Below are 20,318 nucleotides of genomic sequence, written 5' to 3'. Positions count from 1 at the left end.
TCCACACCATCCAGAACAAGGTAATGCACTTGACTGGCACTCCATTCACAAACATTCACTCCCTCCACCATCAATGCATAGTAGCAGCAGTGTGTACCATCTACAAGGTGCACTGCAACAACTCACCAAGGCTCCTTCAACAGCACCTTCCAAACCCGTGACCTCTACCACCGGGAAGGACAAGGGCAGCAGATGCACGGGAACACCACCACCTCCAACCCACACACTATCCTGACTTGGAAATATATCACCATTCCTTCATTGTTGCTGAATCAAAATCCTGGAACTCCCTCCCTAACAGCACTGTGGGTGTACCTACACCACATGGACTGCAGCGGTTCGAGAGGACAACTTACCACCACATTCTCAAAGGCAATTAGGGATGAGCAATAAATGCTGGCCAGCCAGGAATGCCCCCATCCTGTGAAAGAATACTAAAATAGTCTCTCATTTCCATTCTGCTCTTCATCTCCCACCCTGGACAGCCTTCTGAGCCACGGTACCTTGGTCTGCATAGTGGCTATTCTCGCTGCAGTCTTTTGGACAGGACCAGTGTCTGAGGGACCTCCTTTTCAACCTCTTGACAGAGAATGACTTCTACAGAGTCGTTACTTAGCTCGGGGCAATTTGATCAATGAAGGTTGATATCTTTCTAAAATCTAGTCAAGTTTGTATGTAGCATTTAACCTAACTTGTAGTTTCTTTCTGGCTTAGTCAGTGGCAAAAAAGCTGCTTGCTAGTGGTGGCTATTAGTTAATTAGGTCAATCTCTGACAAGCTTTATAGAATTATATAGAGTATACAGCACAGAAAGAGGCCATTTGTTGTAACCAGTCAATTTTTTTTTTATTCTTTCAAGGGATGTTGGTACCGCTTGCAAGGCCAAAATTTGTTTCCCATTCCTAATTGCCCTTGAACTGAGTGGCTTGTTAGGCTATTTCAGAGGGCAGTTAAGAGTCAATCACATTGCTGTGGGTCTGCGACTCACATGAAAGCCAGGCCGGGTAAGGATGGCAGATTTCCTTCCCTAAAGGAAATTTGTGAACCAGATGGGTTTTTACAACAATCAATGGAAGCTTCATGGTCACCATTTCTGAGATTAGCTTTATATTCCAGATTTATTAATTGAATTTTAAATTCCACCAGTTGCCAAGAGCCTAACGAGGACCGAGTGGGACTTTCGTCCCTCATTGTAGCCGAAGTCCCACCCTCTGGAGTTGCCCGCCAATCCAATTGGCTGGCAGATCTATCAGTGTCAGCAGTTCCAGGAAAGCATCAGTGGCAGTTGCTGGGACTGCAGAAGGAAAATAAGATGGATGACCGGAGCAGGTAAGTCCGGGGTGTTGGGCCAGTTTTGGTAGGTTGGTAGGGGGTGGGGGTGGGAGGGGATTGGGTGGGATTAAGGGAGGGAGCAGGTCAGAAGGGAGGCAGGGGGGTTTGACCTGAGGGGTGGGGTCGCATCGCAATTGGCAAAAGGCAGCCCCCGAAAAGCAATCCACCCCACCACCCTCCCCGGCCATCTTTCCCACCATTTAAACATTTAAGTTCAAAAATTGGGTTTCCTGCTCCAGCCCTGCTGCCCATGCCAAATGTTTTATGGCATGGGTAAATTGGCTTGAAAACAAGCCTAACTGACTCTTAATTGTTCATTTAAATATGGCGGGTGAGCTGATTTCAGCGACCCCACCTCCCCCACCTCCGTATTATGGGGGACAGCTCGGGGTGGGTAGAAAGGTAATGGGATGGGCACCTGCTCCATTTTACATGCCCCCCTCCCCCACGAGAAACACACCTGCCGGGGGCACATAAAATCCAGCCCACTGTGTGTCTCTTTATAATATATCTAGCGTATCTGACTTATTATTTCATATACTCCATTTCCTCATGATTTTTCTCAGTGCTAAGAATGGGCTCTCATATATTCCCTTTATCCAGTTATAAAGGAGAGTCTCCACCCAAAACCCGAACCGACTCTCTTCCATTTCAGATGCTAGCTTTGCATTTCCAGTATTTCTATATTTATGGCAGTGTGACTGTAAGTTGGTTCAATTTCTCAACTGTGCACTCAAGATGGAACTTACACGTTATTAATTTGTTGGTTGGTGCCAAAAACATAAACATAAATCACAAATGTCCTACAACTTTTTCTAATCAGTGGTGGTTCTATAGCTGTGTGCGACCTTGATGAAGAAACCCATGGCACGAAATGATATCTGCTCGTTGTCTTGACTCTGAGGTATGGGAATGTTCTACCTTAGTTTGCTGGAATGTGTTAAGGTGTGAGAAAGCATCTCTTGGGATCAAACTGCAGAAATTCTATTTATCTTTTGCCACTTAAATTGTCATGAGTCCCTATATTAGAATGGCTCCAATTTCCACGTTAACATGTTTCATGTTATTCCATGTTCTGTGTTGTCCCAAAGACATGTTTTAATACTTTCAGGGTGGCTGTAATAAAAGAGATGCTCAGTACTGATACTTACATCCTTATCGTGATCACACTCATACATTTTGATGTCTTCTATTGTAAAGTTCAGCCAAACTGGAGATGGCTGCCGCAGGATCAGGCGCACTGTCGTTACCTCATCTGGTTCAAACAGCATCTATGGTTAAAGCCCAATATACATCGTCAGTCAACTTAACAACATGTGTAGAAACGCCTGACAAAATCTCACTGTCTTACTACAGAGTAATAATGCTGGAAACATTAGCAGTGCATTATATTGTCCATTTGCTGCCAATAGAAGCTCCAAAGTTAGCAGCAAACTTCAAGAGCTGGAGGCAAGAGGCGTTTTGATCCCATGCCTCTGACAAGTAAAACACCAAGCGGCTCATCATTAGAGGAATCATACCTTTTGACCATTGACAGGCTAAGCAACTGGGATACTTGCTCCTTCTCCCTTATAGCACAGGGAAGCGATTGCAGGAGAGCTGGTGGGGACTGATGCTGTGTTTAAGTTACACCATGCTGGGATGGGTTAGTCTCAATGAAGCAATTTGTCATTTCATGTCCTTATTTGTACATAAATAATTTGTTGTCATGGCCTATGTTGATTTTCTCAGCTATTGGGGAAGTTACCAAATCCAACAAGATAGTTAGTGCTTGTGACCTCAAAAGGAACTGCATGTGTATGAATTCAAACATGCTCTGTGTTTTAAAATATATCCTGGGAGTATAGAAACCATACTTAACAAATCCACGCTGGCTGGTCTATACCAATAGAAATGGGGCTGTTTCTACAGCAGAAACATTAGGATAGACTGGTTGTAATTAATTGATAAATCACCAGGACCGGATGAGATGAATCCAAGGACACTGATGGAAGTAAGGGTGGAAATTACAGAGGCATTAATCATAATTTCCAATTCTCCTTAGATACAGGGATGATACCAGAGGACTGGAGAACTGCAAATGTTACATCCTTGTTCAGAAAAGGGTGTAAGGATAATCCCAGCAAATATTGGCCAATCAGATTAACTTTGATGGTGGAAAAGCTTATCGAAATAATAATTCAGGACAAAATTAACAATCGCTTGGGTAAGTTTTTTTGATTAATTCATGGGATGTGGGTGTCGCTGGCTAGGCCAGCATTTATTGCGCATCCCCAGTTGCTCTTGAGAAAGTGGTGGTGAACTGCCTTCTTGAACCACTGCATTGTGGGTTAGATGAGGAAAGCCAGCATGGATTTGTTAAGTTCTTTGATGAGATAACTGAGAGGGCTGACGAGGATATGTGATTTTTTTTTTATTATTTGTTCATGGGTTGCGGGCTTTGCTGGCTAGGCCAGCATTTATTGCCCATCTCTAATTGCCTTTGAGAAGGTGGTGGTGAGCTGCCTTCTTGAACCTCTGCAGTCCCTGCAGTGTAGGTACACCCACAGTGCTGTTAGGGAGGGAGTTCCAGGATTTTGACCCAACCACCGTGAAGGAATGGCGATATATTTCCAAGTCAGGATGGTGAGTGGCTTGGAGGGGAACTTCCACATGTTCTCAGGTATCTGCTGCCCTTGTCTTTCTAGATAGCAGTATTGTGGGTTTGGAAGGTGCTGCCTAAGGAGCCTTGGTGAGTTTCTGCACTGTATCTTGTGGATGGTACACACTGCTGCCATTGTTCGTCAGTGGTGGAGTGAGTGAATGTTTGTGCCAATCAAGTGGGCTGCTTTGTCCTGGATGTTGTCAAGCTTCTTGAGTGTTGTTGGAGCTGCACTCATCCTGGCAAGCGGAGAGTAATCCATCACACTCCTGACTTGCACCTTGTAGATGGTAGACAGGCTTTGGGGAGTCAGGAGGCGAGTTATTCGCTGCAGGATTCCTAGCCTCTGACCTGTTTTTGTAGCCACAGTATTAATATGGCTAGTCTAGTTCAGTTTCTGGTCAACGGTAACCCCAGGATGTTGATAGTGGAGGATTTGGCCATGGTAACGCCACTGAATGTCAAGGGGCAGTGGTTACATTCTCTCTTGGAGATGGTCATTGTCTGGCACTGGTGTGGTGCTAAAGTTACTTGCCAGGCCTTGCTGCATTTGGAAATGGACTGCTTCAGTATCTGAGGAATTGCGAATGGTGCTGAATATTGTACAATCATCAGCGAACATTCCCACTTCTAACCTGATGATGGAAAGAAGGTCATTGATGAAGCAGCTGAAGATGGTTGAGCCTAGGACACTACCCTGAGGAACTCCTCCAGTGATGTCCTGGAACTGAGATGATTGACCTTCAACAACCACAACCATCTTCCTTTGTGCTAAGAATGACTCCAGCCAGTGGAGAATTTTCCCCCCGATCCCCATTGTCTCCAGTTTTGCTTGGGCTCCTTGATGCCACACTTGGTCAAATGCTGCCTTGATGTCAAGGGCAGTCACTTCCACCTCACCTCTGGAGTTCAGCTCTTCTGTCCATACTTGAACCAAGGTTGCAATGAAGTCAGAAGCTGAGTGACCCTGGTGGAACTCAAACTGAGCATCAGTGAGCAGGTGATTGCTAAGCAAGTGTCACTTGATAGCACTGTTGATGACCCTTCCATCACTTTACTGATGGTGGAGAGTAGATTGATGGGGTGATAATTGGCCGGGTTGTATTTGTCCTGCTTTTTGTGTACAGGACATACCTGGACAATTTTCCACATTGTTGGGTAGATGCCTGTGTTGTAGCTGTACTGGAACAGCTTGGCTAGGGGCACGGCAAGTTCTGGAGCACAAGTCTTCAGTACTATTGCCGGAATATTGTCTGCCTTAAACCTCTGTAGTCCATGTGTTGTAGGAACAACCATTGTGCTGTTAGAGAGGGAGTTCCAGGATTTTGACGCAGTGACAGTGAAGGAACAGCGATATAGTTCCAAGTCAGGGTGGTGTAAGGCTTGGAGGGGAACTTGCAGGCGGTGGTTTTCCTATTCATCTGCCAACCTTGTCCTTCTACGTGGCAGAGGTCACAAATTGCAAAGGTGCTGTTGAGGGAGCCTTAGTGAGTTGTGTGGTGTACATGGACTTTCAAAATGCATTGGATAAAATGCTGCATAACAGGCTTATCGGCAACGTTACAGCTCATGGAATAAAATACAAAAATGGCAATGGAAGCAATGGACAACAAAGAGTAGTGGTGAACGTTCATTTTTCGGATTGGAGGAAGGTGTATGATGGGGTTCCCCAGGGGTTGGGTTAGGACTCATGTTCTTCTTGATATATATTAATGACCTGGGGATACAGGGCACAATTTCAAAATTTGTAGAGGACACAAAACTTGGAATTATTGTGAATTGTGAGGAAGATAGTGATAAACTTTAAAAGGATGTAGACAGGCTGATGGAATGGGCAGACAAGTGACGAATGAAATTTAATGCAGATAAGTATGAAGTCATACATCTTGGTAGAAGGAATGAGAAGAGGCAACATAAAATAAAGGGTACGATTCTAAAGCAGGTGCAGGAGTAGAGGGACCTGAGGGTATATGTGCACTAATCGTTGAAAGTGGTAGGGCAGGTTGAAAAAGTGGCTAATAAAGCTTACGTGATCATGGGCTTTGTAAATAGGGGCATAGACTACAAAAACAAAGTTTTTATACAAACAAAGGTTATAGTATACAGTAAGCTCTCTGAGTCAAATCCCAGGGAAGCAGCCTTTAAAATCAAGTTCAACAGAGTATCATGATAACCGAGGAGGCCCAATATGCCTCATGAATGCATCTCTATGTAACTTCTATCACTATTTTGTTTTTCAGATTCAAATTGTGAATAAAACACAAAGTAAAAAAGTGAAAAAATCTTTATTCCATTTGTTCATTCTTTATATTGTGTTGGCCTTGAAAAAGGGCAGGGGTTGGCCATGAGAATGGCTGGGATTTAGCACCGGAAAAACTCTGTAATCTTTTTACAATCCTCGAGGATTGGGCCAGAGATGGGAACGTTTTCTGTTCTGGCTGCCCTGAACCAGATTAGCAGAGCTTCTTTGACATTGGGATAGGCAACCGTTCTCATCCTCTTCCTTGCTGGACAGAATGTCTGTTTGTTGAACTATTCCAAGATGTTGTCCTTGTTTTTCAGAATGGTGGACAAGCTTGATAGTGGAATCTCCCGCTCTTTTGTGATATCCGCTTTCCGCTTCATACCACGGTTTTCCACTTACTCTATCTGCTTCACCTTCTTTCCAATCAACAATACTTTTAACTTTCTGACAGGTTTCGCCATACTTGCCTGCTTTGCAGGCCACTGCACAGAGAAGTTTGAACGTGCTTAGGTCCAGCCACACTGGTCTATTTGGTCACATGATCCCTGAATTCCACATTAGTTCTCTTGCTGGAGTTTGACTAATCCGGATCAAACACAGCGGAATATCAGGTAATCATGAGCATTGTTTTTACAGCTTCTGTTATTTTACCGGTAGAAATGGCTGGTAACTTCGACACAAGCAGAATTTCATATCATTCAAGCTTGACTCTGGGATTTCACTGTACCTGTATAAAGTACTGTTTTGGCCTCAATTGGATATCGTGTCCCGTTCTGAGCACCGTGCTTCAGGGAGGTTGTGAAGGAATTAGAGAGGGGGCAGAAAAGATTCATGAGAATAGTTCCAGGGGAGAACTTCAGTTAAAAACAATGCCTGTGATTACCCAAAATTCCGCTGTGTTTGATCCGGGTTAGTCAAACTCCAGCAAGAGAAATAATGCCAAATTCAGGGGCCATGTGACCAATTAGAGCAGAGTGGCTGGACCTAAGCACGCTCAAACTGCTCTGTGCGGTAGCCTGCAAAGCGTGCGAGTATGGCAAAACCTGTCAGAAAGTTAAAAGTATTGTCGAATGGAAAGAAGGTGAAGCTGATTGAGCAAGTGGAAAACCATAGTGTGAAGTGGAAAGCGGACATCGCGAAAGAGTGGTGAATTGATGAAGCTGGGGTTGCTCTCCTTACAGAAGAAAAGATTTAGAGGAGATTTGTTAGAGGTGTTCAAAATGATGAGGCATCTGTACAGAGTAGATGTGGAAAAACTGAACCAGAGGATGTTGGTATCCACTAGGTTCTGTTGATGGATGTTAAATACCTAGTAGTTTCAGGTAATAAAGGTTAACAGCTGTTGGGTATTGCTTACTTAATTATACATGGATGTGTATATAAAGAAGAATCAGCCAGCACTGGGTGCGGAGACTGTGTTAGAGTGGAGAAGTAAGCGAGTATTAAACAATCTGTACCAAAGCATCCTAGTCTCAGTACCTTCTTCACAACAAGGTTGGGAGTTTCCTCTAACAGCGGACACCAATTTAAGGTGATTAGCAAAAGAACCAACGGTAACATGAGGAAATACCTCAGCAATTAGTTACGATTTGGAATGCACTGCCTGAGAATGTATTGTAGGCAGATTCATTTGTGGTAATCAAAAGGGAATTCCATCATTATCTGAAATGAAAAAAAATTGCAGGGCTACAGGGAAGTGGTTCTAGGCAAGTTGCTTTGCAGAGAGCCAGCCTAATGGCCTCCTTCTGTGCTGTAACCATTGTATAATGCAGTATGGTACCAAGGCCTTTAGGAAGTGAATTATCAATATACATACAATATAACATTCTGAGTTCAACCAGGTTAAAGTAAAAATCCTAAGTAAACATTCAGTCTTTAAGTTGTGAATTCTATTTGCAGTTACCAGTTGTGAATGGTGGCAGACAATTAAACAACTAACTGGAGGAGGAGGCTCCACAAATATCCCCATCCCCAATGATGGAGGAGCCCAGCATATCAGTGCAAAAGACAAGCCACATGCATTTGCAACAATCCTCAGCCAGGTGCCAAGTCAATGATCATAGATGCCAGTCTTCAGCCAATTCAATTCACTCCACTTGATATAAAGAAATGGCTGGAGGCACTGGATACTGCAAGACAATGGGCCCTGACAACATTCTGGCAATAGTACTGCAGACTTGTGCTTGAGAACTAGCAGCGCCCTTAGCCAAGCTGTTCCAGCATAAGCTAGAAGACTGGCATCTACCTGGCCAAGTGGAAAACTGCCCAGGTGTGTCCTGTCCACACAAAGCAGGACAAATCCAACCCGGCCAAGTACTGCTGAATCAGTCTACTCTCAATCATCAGCAAAGTGATGGAAGGAATTGTCGACAGTGTTATCGAGCTGCACTTACTATGAAACAACCTGCTCACTGACGCTCAGTTTGGGTTCCACCAGGGCCACTCAGTTCCTGACCTCATTACAGTTTTAGTCCAAAGATAGACAAAAGAGCTGAACTTAAGAGGTGAGGTGGAAGTGACTGCCCTTGACATCAAGGCCGCACTTGACTGAGCGTGGCACCAAGGAACCCTAGCAAAACTGAAGACAATGGGCATCAGGGGGAAAACTCTCCGCTGGTTGGAGTCATACTTAGCATAAAGGAAAATGTTTGTGGTTGTTGAAGGTCAATCATCTCAGTCCCAAGACGTTGCTGCAGGAGTTCCTCAGGGTACTGTCCTAGGCCCAACTATTTTAGCTGCTTCATCAATGACCTTCCCTCCATCATCAAGTCAGAAGTGGGGATGTTCGCTGATGATTGCACGATGTTCAGCACCATTCTCGACTCCTCAGATATTAAAGCAGTCTGTGCCCATATGCAGCAAGACCTGGACAACATTCAGGCTTGGGCTGACAAGTGACAAGTGATATTCCCGCCAGACAAGTGCCAAGCAATGACCATCTCCAACAAAACATTCAATGGTATTACCATTGCTGAATCCCCCACTATCAGCATCCTGGGAGTTACCATTGACCAGAAGCTGAACTGGACCAGCCATATAAATACTGTGGCTACAGGAGCAGGTCAAAGCCTGGGAATTCTGCAGTAACTCAGCTCCTGATTCTCTAAAGACTGTCCACCATCTTCAAGGCACAAGTCAGGAGTGTGGTGGAATACTTTCTCCATGCCTGAATGAGTGCAGCTCCAACAATACTCAGGAAGCTTGATGCCATCCAGGTCAAAGCAGCCTGTAGGATTGGCACCCTATCCACCACCTCCAGCACCCACTCCCTCCAGCACCAAGGCAGCAGGATGCACTGCAGTTCACCAAAGCTCTTCTGACAGCACCTTCCAAACCCACAACCTCTAACACTTATATGGACAAGGCAGCACATGCAGGGGAAGAACACCATCTGCAAGTTCCCCTCCAAGGCACTCAGCATCCTGACTTGAAAATATATCACCGTTCCTTCATTGTCGGTGGGTCACAATCTTGGATCTCTCTTCCTACCAGCACTGTGGGTGTAGTTACACCACATGGATTGCAGCGGTTCAATAAGGCAGCTCACCCAGACCTCCTCAAGGGCAATTAGGGATGGGCAGTAAAATTGCTGGCCTAACTAGCAATGCCCACATCCTGTGAAAGAATAAAAAAACCCAACTCACATTCATATTTGTTAGCGCAGAAACAAAAGGTAATTAAACTAGTAATCTCTGGCTAGGACCCCAAGGATGGCTAGTGGTAGCAGATATAAATACTAAACTGGTGTTCTGAAACTGAGGTTAATACACGTTGTTGAACTAATGGAAAGAAGCTTCAGTTTACATCTGCCCTATATCTGGACTCTCCTCTGAAGTGTGTAAAATAACACTGGATAAATCAGGTGTTTCATCCTGCACCTTGATGGGTTTAAAATTTTCCAAAAAATGTAAAAATAAAAAGGGATTCACATCTTTAATTCAAACTTAACATGTGGGCCCAGAACTTCCAAGGAGCAGCAATCATAATCGGATTTTCACTCCCAACGCTGCTCAGCATTTCTGATGGGTCTTCCGAACCCGGCTGCCCAAGGAACGCCTCGTGGAACTTCATCGAATTGTAGTAGAGTTGGGGGAAGAGAAAACACTCCCCCCTTTTTACGGCATTAGCTGCCACATGGTAAGTTTAAATGTCCAGTCTGAATGTTGGCGAATGGATGTTAGCAAATGGACATTAGTGACTGAACGTTAAAAAATGTATGTTAGCATATGAGTATGTGGGTGAGGTGAGTAAGGGTAGGGGTAGAGCCACAAGGTGGGTATGTGTGTAGGGGGTGAGGAGTGAGGTGGGTATGTGGATAGGTTGTTAGAGAACAGGAGATGAGGTGATTGGGTGAGTGGGTATTTAGGTCGGTGTAGTCGCGTGAAGTCAGGACGGTAACTGGGTCAGGAGGGTAGCTGATTAGGTGGGTAGTCGAGGGGGTAGTCAGGGGTCAGAAGGCTAGTGAGGGTGTAGTTGGGTGGTCGGGAGGGTAGTTGCAGTGGGGTGGTCAGGTGTTAGTCGGGAGGTTGGGGGGTAGTCGGTGGGGGTGGTCAGGAGTGTAGTTTGTGTCAGGGGAGTAGTTGGAGAGTCAGTGAAGGCGTTCAGGGGGCCTGTGATTGGTGGGTGCAGGGGGAGGAGTGGGGGCGGCGGTTGTGTGGTTACCCAGGAGTTGGACTAGGTTTCAATCTGACTGACATTTCTGGTTAACTATTCAGGTAAAGGACAGCGGATCTGCCTGAAGTCTCTGACTCTAACTCAGTTGGAGACATTCGCGGAAGGTCCTGGGGAGCAGGGGAATCACCCATTGAAGTTGAAACTTCCCAATTCCCACAGAGGTCAGTGCGTCTACAGGTTCCAGTGTGCAACTTCAGTTAGATGTCCAGGCTGCGACTCTCCGGAAGCCAGAAGATTTTACCCATTGTTTAATATTTTGCCCATTTGCAAGTTTAAACACTCATTATGTATTTGAATGAAGTCATCTCCAGAATTCCTATACTAATGAAAACAAATCAGACACTGAGCTTCTAAACTCTTGAATTTAATCTTTGTATCATTATAGATGGTCTTTCCATTCCCTTGGGTCTTTTCACAGGTCTTGGCCAATACTAGTTACCATGGTCCCAGTGTGCTATTTGGAACTCTCTATTCAGATATTAACTCCAATGTTTTGTCACGAATCGTGATACCAATCATCTTTCTTGAGGATTGTTGTTGGAAACACTGCTATGGGGAGATAGGACAGGGATTTGCAGCTGCCATTTCATACTGAAGCCTTGATATCAATCATGTTGCTGTGGACACTTGCCAGCACACGGCACCCAACAACAGAAGTGATCTGGTTCTGTTAAAACAATATCAGTTGCTAAATTTTAATAGATTCTTTTTATTTGCTCAATGGATGCTGACTGTCTCACTGCTTTTACATTAGTGGAATGGACAGGTCCACAGAATTGTTCTGGTGCAGGAGGCAATTCAGCCCATTATGTCTGCACTGTCTCTCAAAATGAGCATAACTTAGTGCCATTGCCCTGCCTTTTCCTCGTACCCTTGCACATTGTTTCTATTCAAATAATCATCCAACATCCTCTTGAATGCCTCGATTGAACCTGCCTCCACCACACTTCCAGGCAACGTATTCCAGACTTGAACCACTCGTTGAGTGAAAAAGTCTTTTCTCACATCACATTTGCTTCTTTTGCAAATCACTTTAAATCTGTGCCCTCTCGTTCTCGATTCTTCTATAAGTGGGGACAGTTTCTCCCTATCTACTCCATTCAGCCTCCTCATGATTTTGAACACCTCTATCAAATTTCCTCTTAGCCTTCTCCTCTCGAAAGAGAACAGTCCCAACCTCTCCCATCTATCTTCATAACTGAAGTTTCTCTTCCCTGGAACCATTCTTGTAAATAAACCTCTTCTGCACTCTCTCCAATGCGTTCATGTTCTTTCTATGGTGTGGTGCCCAGAACTGTGCACAATGCTCCAGTGTCTTATATAAGCTCAGCATAATCTCCTTGCTCTTGTACTCTATGCCCCTACTGATAAAGTCCAGGATACTGTATACCTTATTAACTGCACTCCACCTGTCCTGTCACCTTCATAGATCTATGCACATATACAACCAGGTCCCTCTGCTCCTACACCACCATAAGAATTGCACCCCTTATTTCATATTGTGTCTCCATGTTCTTCCTACCAAAATGCATCACCTCACAATTCTCAGCATTGAACTTCATCTGCCACCTATCTCTCCACTCTGCCAACTTGCCTACGTCCTTTTGAAGTTCTACACTGTCCTCCTCACAGTTTACAATGCTTCCAAATTTCGTATCATCCGCAAACTTTGAAATTGTCCCTTACTCACCAAGATCTAGATCATTAATATATATCAGGAAAAGCAAGGGTCCCAATACTGACCCCTGGGGAACTCCACTACAAACCTTCCTCCAGCCCGAAAAATATCCATTGACCGTTACCCTCTGTTTCCTATTACTCAGCCAATTTTGTAAACCCACTGCAACTGTCCCTTTTATTTCATGAGCTATAACTTTTCTCACAAGTCTGTTGTGCGGCACTGTATCGAATGCCTTTTGAAAGTCCATGTACACCACATCAACAGCATTACCCTCTCTGTTACCTCTTCAAAAAACTCCAGCAAGTTAGTGAAGCATGAGTTCCCCTTTAGAAATCCATTCTGGCTCTTCCTAATCAACCCACATTTTTCCCTGTAACTACTAATTCAATCCTAAATAATTGTTTCTAGAAGCCTCCCCACCACTAAAAAACTAAAAGGTTGGTAATTGCTGGGCTCACCCTTACAACCTTTGTTGAACAAGGGCGTAATGTTTGCAATTCTCCAGTCCTCTGGCACCTAAGTATCAAGAAGACTGAAAGATTATGGTCTGTGCACCTGTAATTTCTACTCTTACTTCCTTCAACATCCTTGGATGCATCTCATCCAGTCCCGGTGCTTTGTCAACCTTAATTTATCCAACACTTCCTCCTTATCAATTTTGATATCAACTTCGAGTGACAGTTTCCTCCTCTGTCACCATGCCCTGGGTAGCATCTGCCTCCTTGGTAAAGACAGATGCAAAGTATTCATTTAACACCTCAGCCATGCCCCTGCTTCTATGTGTAAATCCCCCTTTTGGTCCATAATCGGCTCTATTCCTTTTACCACCCTCTTACTATTTATGTGCCTAAAGAAAACTTTGGGATTCCCCTTTATGTTGGCTGCCAGTCTCTTCGCATAATCCCTCTTCGCTTCTCTTATTTGCTTCTTCACCTCCCCTCTGAACCTTCTGTATTCTGTTTGGTTCTCAATTGTATTTTCTACCTGACACCTGTCATAAGTACATGTTTTTTTTCTTTATCTTAATTTCTTTCTTATTTTTCATCCAGAGAGCTCTGGATTTGTTTGCCTTACCTTTTCCTTTTGAGGGAATATACCTTGTCTATGCCTGAACTATTTCTTCTTTGAAGGTACTGCTACAGTTTTTCCCACCAATCTTTGGTTCCAGTCTATCCGGCCCAGCTCCGTTCTTGCCCTGTTTAAGTCGGCTCTCCCCCAATTAATTATTCTTACTCTGGACTGCATGTTGTTCTTTTCTACTGTCATCCTAAACCTTGTGTTACAATGATCACTGTCTCCTAACTGTCCCCCCACTGATAATTGATCTTCTTGGCCCACCTCATTTACAAGAACCTGGTCCAACAGTGCCTCCTTTCTTGTTGGACTGGATACATACTGCTGTAGCAAATTCTCCTGAACACAATCTTGGAACTTTTGCCCCTCTCCACCATTTACACTACCACTGTCCCAGTGTACATTCTGGTAATTAAAGTCCCCCATTATAACTGCCCTTTAATGTTTGCATATGTCTGTAATTTCCCTGCAGATTTGTTCCTCTACATCCTTCCCATTATAGACCACACAAAGCAATGTAATTGCACTCTTTTTGTTCCTTAGCTCTAGCTAAATTGATTCTGTCCTTGAACCCTCTGGAACATCCTTTCTCCTGCACTGCAATGCTCTCCTTAACCAATACAACACCCCTCCTCCTTTTCTTCCTGCCCTATCTTTCCTGAACACATAATACCCAGGAATATTTAGCATCCAGGCCTGACCTTCATTGAGCCAGGCCTCTATTATTGCCACAACCCCATATTTCCACAAGGTAATCTGTGCCTGTAACTCCCCAATCTTATTTACTATACTTTGTGCAATCACATACATGCACAGTAACCATAGATTTAGACTTCATAACTTTCTCCCTTACTCCGGCTCCACCTATTAACTTTCTATTCTCTATTCTAGTGCTATCTGTATCTTACAGTATTTTGTGAAACCTGGTATTCCTCTCTAATTCTCTATCCTGGTTCCTAAACCCCTATCAAGTTAGTTTAAGGCCTTCCCAACAGCACTAGCAAAACACCCCACAAGGAACTCCCAGCTCTGTTCAGGTGCAACCCGTCCAGCTTGTTCAGGTGTCATCTCCCCCAAGCCGATCCCAGCATCCCAGGAATCTAAAGCCCTTTCTCTTGCACCACCTTTCCAGGCACGCATTCATTTGCCCTATCCTCCTATTTCTGTACTCACTTGCATGTGGCACAGGGAGTAATCTGGAGATTACAACATTTGAGGTCCTGCTTGCTAATTTTTGACCTAGTTCTCTAAATTCTGATTGCAGGACTACATCCCCCTTCCTACCTAAGTAACTGGTACCAATGTGGACCACGACCTCTGACTGATCACCCTCCCCCAGAAGAATGTCCTGCAGCCGCTCAGTGACAACCTTGACCCTGGCACCAGGGAGGCAACATACCATCCTGGGGTCACGTCTCTGGCCACAAAAACACCTGTCTGTTCCCTTAAATAATGAATCCCCGATCACTATTGCTCTTCCTTTCTTCTTCCTCCCCTCCTTTACAGCCAAGCCGCTTGTGGTGCCACAAACTTGGCTGTGACTGCAGTCCTCTGAGGAACCACCAGTATCCAAAACTGATTAGCGAGTGGGTACTCCTGCACTACCTGCCTGGTTCTCTTGGACTGCCTGGCTCCAAGAAGAAGTTGGCCAATCCAAATGTAAACAGTTGGTAAATGTGACTGTAATATAACTAATGTGGGAAATAAAGAGTTAATATGATTACTATGGGTTACAAAGTGAGTTATACATGTGAAAGCTTTCTCTCCCGCTCTATTTTTCCACCTCACCCCTTGGACTACACATCTGCATGCTATTTTTCTACATGGGTTATAGAGATGAAGTTACTGTTACCGTTAAGTCTGAGCTGTTTATTCTGTTTTTTACATTTTGTACTGTCCCATGAAAATATGATAGGACCTATTGACCAGGAGCACATGAGGGCCATGAACAAACAAAACATGCTTGGATGTGCAGCCAGCTGAAGCTATATTGTGCATAGAAGTATGCCACAATAACTACTTTTTGAGATACCTCAGTTCGTTGAAGGACTCCCCTGCATGCTTGTAATAACATTTCTTACTTTCAGCTTACTCCAGACTCTGAGTGGTTTTTATCCACAACATAACCATCAGAAGAGCCAGCTTGCAAACCTATCCAAAGGCACAAGAGCGGGGAAAGTTAGGATTGTCGGGTCTTAACTTCTGATTTATTCTATGCAGCTCCTTAGGGTCTGTCCCTAATCTACTTCATTATCTCACTGTTAAGTGGCTTAAATGAAATGTGTTAAAGTAGTCTCAATCCAATGCCTGGTGGATGCACAGTCACTGCTCATAATTTGGCACAAAATTGGCAAGATCATTCAGAGATGCTACAAAGAAGGCTGGTCTGGGAAACTGAAAAATATCACATTGGTGCAATAGCCGAAAATAACACGAGATTAAGACTGAAATATAGGCTAAACTGCACCAGCAACCAATTCTGGATTTGTCCAACCTCTGATGTGCAACAGCTTAGGTATCAAAGAGTTAAGGTGAAATAATAAGAATATACAGTCTGTTAAATCAAACAAATTTAGTCGAACTTGACCTGATCTCTATAGATGGAAAAGTAATCCTGTGATCCATTCTCAGTGTGGGGGTCGGGCATCAGACACTTGTTCCGGATGCAGGTCTTCCATTTCAACAGCCTCCTGTCAGACACTGCAGGCACTCGTCGTTGAAGACGTACGGTTAAGAAAGCGGTGTAATAATTCTTAAATGTAATTGCCTGAAGCTGATCAGTGAAGAGCAATATAACACAGTGTTAAAAGGCAGCTGAATGGGTGAAATGACAAGTTCTTCCAAGGAAGGAGATAAAGGTTCAGAAAAAGACATTTCATACAAATGACTAGAATATTTCAATCCAAGAAAAAAAGTGATAAATCTGGAATGGTTTAAGATTACTCTTCTACTTTTATAAGAGAAAGGAGCATAACAAAGTTAACTGGGTGAACAATGGACTTACTCTGACTGCAACAGCGAATTAGATGTTACTCTGGTTATTAACTAACATCTACAGTTTACAATTTAACCACTTTATAAGCAGATAATCCACATTAAAAGATAACATGCTCCCAACAACAAAAAATGTCAATCCTGATGGTAAAGACTTTTGGGGTAAAGATCAGTCTTTATATATACTGATTATATACTTTAATATGGAGTAAAAAAGGAGTAATATTTCCATTGTCAGTTTTGCATTTAATAATTAATATATTTGAGAGGCATGAGACTCACATACATTAACGACCCTTTCCCGTGGAAAAGTCACCTCAATTACAAACACTCCGGGTTTTGCCAAGTCTGTTTTCACATCGCCAGTCTGTAGTGCAATTGGACTTTTGATTACACATGCAATACTCCCGTCTGCCATTTTAGCTGTATGGATAGAACAGGAGATTTGTGTTAACATACAACCAAATGTCAGTGAAATAATGGAAGATTGGCATTGTAATTGGCTAGTGCCTTAAGATTTCAAATTACTTGAGTTGGAAAAAGTTCATCGTTGGAATTCTAAGCCTCTAGTTTTTTTAGGAGACTCTATCCAATATTGTATCTGCAAAGCATGCTTTGAGAGGTAATGCAGCAGGAAATAAATGCTACAAAAAAGTTTGCTTCAATTATAACATCAATTTGAATTTTGACAAGAAAGTTCATTTTCCCACAGTCATTATAAATTTGTTAGTGTATTCTATTAATACCCAACACTAAACATCAAAAATCTCTGCTTCAAAATGAACAATCAACAAAAAATACACTTGTTGCTATTTTATTATTCCAATAAGTTAATGAATAACAACATTTTACATTTATATAGCACAATTGGCATAACAAAACATAAAAGGGCTGCACTTAGCAGACTTGTAAATGAAGAGAGCTCAGGAGAAGCTCTGGCAATCAAAGAGGGCTCAGGAGAAGCCCTGGAGGTCCAAGGACACAGCAAAAGGTTGGTGTCTCCATGCTGTAGGCTGTTGGGGCATTTGGAGCAGTAGTGCTCTGCTCAGCATAGCCAAAGAGCTGAAGTTGCGCATGTGAGTTGGTACTTGAGTGCAAATGTGGGAATCCACGGGAACAAAATTTTGGGAGATTGAAACCCTGGGAAGTGGGCCACCGTTGAGGCCATCTGAGTTGGAGCAACTTGTGAAGAGAATTCCCAGACAGAATCTTCAAAGATGAATGTGGCAAGAGAGAGAGAGAGACAGAGTTTCAGTAAGATTCAGTGATTACTGACATCAGAGTGGGTTGTTGTGAAATCCGTGGAATCTGTCCTGATTGTGTTTGTCATTTAGAATGCAGTGTGGTGTGTTCGATCAGTATGCCTGTTAATTAACATGTACCTCATATTAACCCTGACTGGTAGAGGATAAAGTGGATATTGTAAATTGTTTTACCTTTCTGAACTTGTATAGTAAAGTTTATTTTTGTTTGTTCAAAACCTTTGGGATCTTGTGACTTTATTCACTGAGCAAGTGTCTTAAATCTCAAACTTTATTGACTTTAAACAAAACGTTATTGGTCCCTAAACGAATCTTAGCAAAAACTTGGGGGTCTAGTCTAGGGTCATAATAGGCTGGTATGGCCTACATGTGACTTCAGACCCACAGCAATGTGGTTGACTCTTAACTGCCCTCTGAAATAGTCTAGTAAGCCACTCAGTTCAAAGGCAATTAGGGATGGGCAACAAATGCTGACCTTGCCAGAAATGCCCACATCCCATCAAAGAATGAAAACAAAAACCCTTGCTTAAAACCTATCAGTTATAATGAGAGGTCATCAACCTGAAAGATTAGCTGTTCTCTCTCCACAGGAGTTGCCAGACCTGCTGAATATTTCCAGCATTTATTGTCTTTATTTCAGATCTCCAGGATGCCGTTCTGAATGCAAGCTGCCAACTTATCACAGGTTGTTTAAAAGCAACAAACACCAACAGCCTATATATCCTGGCAGGTATTGCTCCCCCTGATAATAAGAATGGTAGCCAGCAAGAAAAAGCGACTCCATCAAACATCAGATGAGAGGCACCCTCTACATGGTCATACACCTACACTCAGCCGCCTAAAGTCAAGGAAGAGCTTCATGAAGTGTTGTTCCATTAAATCAACCCCATCTGAAGCCCGTATCACCTTGTGGAAAGACCGGCTCGCCAGTCTCGAACAACCCCCAGCGATGGAAATTCTACCAGATGAAAGCCTTCCCCCAGGAGCCAATTGCAACTGGGCAACCTGGAAGTGCCTTAACAGACTTAGGACTGGTGTAGGTTGTTCAAAGATGTCACTAAGCAAATGGGGATATACAATCAGCCCGACAACTTGTGAATGTGGAACTGAGCTACAGACTATGCAATATCTCCTGCAATGTTGCAGATCTTGCTGAATTCAACAAGGCGCAAAAATGTGTCCAGTTCTGGCTGGACCATGTATAGACTGTCCGTGGACACGATAAGATGATCTCCAGGATATGCAGCATTTTGCTCTTGTAGAAATAGATAAAAATAAATTAGTCATGGGATTGAAATAAAAGCATTGGAAGAGAGTTCCATTATTTGTCTTATGTTTCAAGAGACTTTTCCTGTTTGTCTTTAGGTCAGTCCATGGTTTTTCAATTTGCCAGACACTCATGCAATTTGGACAAATCTTACAAGCATCATTGCTTTATGCAATGGTTTCAATATGACAGACTAAGGAGGAATGGGTAATCAGGGGATGTGGAGGGAATGCAGGAATCATCTTGTGTATGAGTACTGGGTTCAGAGAATTTATGCTGAATTGTGATGCCTCACATTTGAAGTGTGACCACACGATTATAATCTCGATTATAAACTGCTTCATAAAGTGGGTCTTGAACCCCAAACCTTTCATCAAATGAGCCAAGCTGCCAACTGCAGTTATTTACACCTAGAACAAGTTGTACCATGGATTCCAAATGTATGTCAGTGTTTGGGAGAGAGGAAAATGAGGAAGGAAAGGGAAGATTTATTTTACTGGGAAGTGGAATTATTTGTGAATTTTAGGCTTTATTACTCAATGTAACCATGTTCCTTGATATAATAATTTAGTAGGAATATCATAAACATTTAATATCTCAGATATTCTCATGATGTAGCTAGAATAGTGAAACCTCCGGATAATAATGGACTTTATTTAAAATATAATAAAATCAAATGCTCTGAAAATATCCATTGTGATCAGAGATTGGGTCAAAACCTCGTACAATTCCAGCAGTGTTTATATACTTAGAAAATTACAGGGCATCATAAAAGCATATCTTACCGTCAGTTTACTAATTTTGGAATAAATGATGGTGATTACTTTCCGATTTTAACTGAAACAAACTGGATCCGTTTATTAAAGAAATCGGAGTTGAAGGCGGAGCGCGACCATGCCGATAGATCACGTGACCAGGAGAGGGGCGGAGCCCAACGGAGGACCCGTGTCTTGCCCCGGCAGCGCGGCGCGGTGACGTCATTGATAGGCGAATCACGGAAGAAGTCACGTGGTCTTGACGTTACGGAGGCGGTGAGTGCGTGATGTTGATCACATGGTACTATAAATAGGAAGCCTTCGGAGTCCTGGGCTTTCAAGCGAAAGCGGTTTCAAATGGGATTTGGGTTGTGTGGGTCGGTTAATTTTCAAT

The 20,318-nt window shown here is 43.3% G+C and overlaps 1 protein-coding gene across 3 annotated transcripts in view; it reads right to left on the bottom strand.

The window, feature by feature from the left end:
• Positions 1-20,089, bottom strand: part of LOC121280275 (nicolin-1-like) — a 32,598-nt gene extending 12,509 nt beyond the window's left edge. For 2 of the 3 annotated variants that reach the window (XM_041192093.1, XM_041192094.1), the window contains exons 1-4: positions 19,955-20,089; positions 16,927-17,063; positions 16,234-16,419; positions 2,483-2,602 (exon numbers count right to left, since the gene is read on the bottom strand). In XM_041192093.1, the coding sequence (XP_041048027.1) occupies positions 2,483-2,602; positions 16,234-16,419; positions 16,927-17,058 (438 nt within the window). In that variant the 5' untranslated portion in view covers positions 17,059-17,063; positions 19,955-20,089. Of the gene's footprint in view, positions 1-2,482; positions 2,603-16,233; positions 16,420-16,922; positions 17,064-19,954 lie in introns of those variants that run through there. The other variant, XM_041192095.1, reaches the window with a different exon arrangement.
• Positions 20,090-20,318: the final 229 nt, after the last annotated feature.

This window comes from Carcharodon carcharias, chromosome 7 (genome assembly GCF_017639515.1).
Source record: "Carcharodon carcharias isolate sCarCar2 chromosome 7, sCarCar2.pri, whole genome shotgun sequence".
Classification (NCBI taxonomy): domain Eukaryota; kingdom Metazoa; phylum Chordata; class Chondrichthyes; order Lamniformes; family Lamnidae; genus Carcharodon; species Carcharodon carcharias.
The sequence above is the reverse complement of the archived record's forward strand: the minus strand, read 5'-3'. Positions and strand labels throughout refer to the sequence as shown.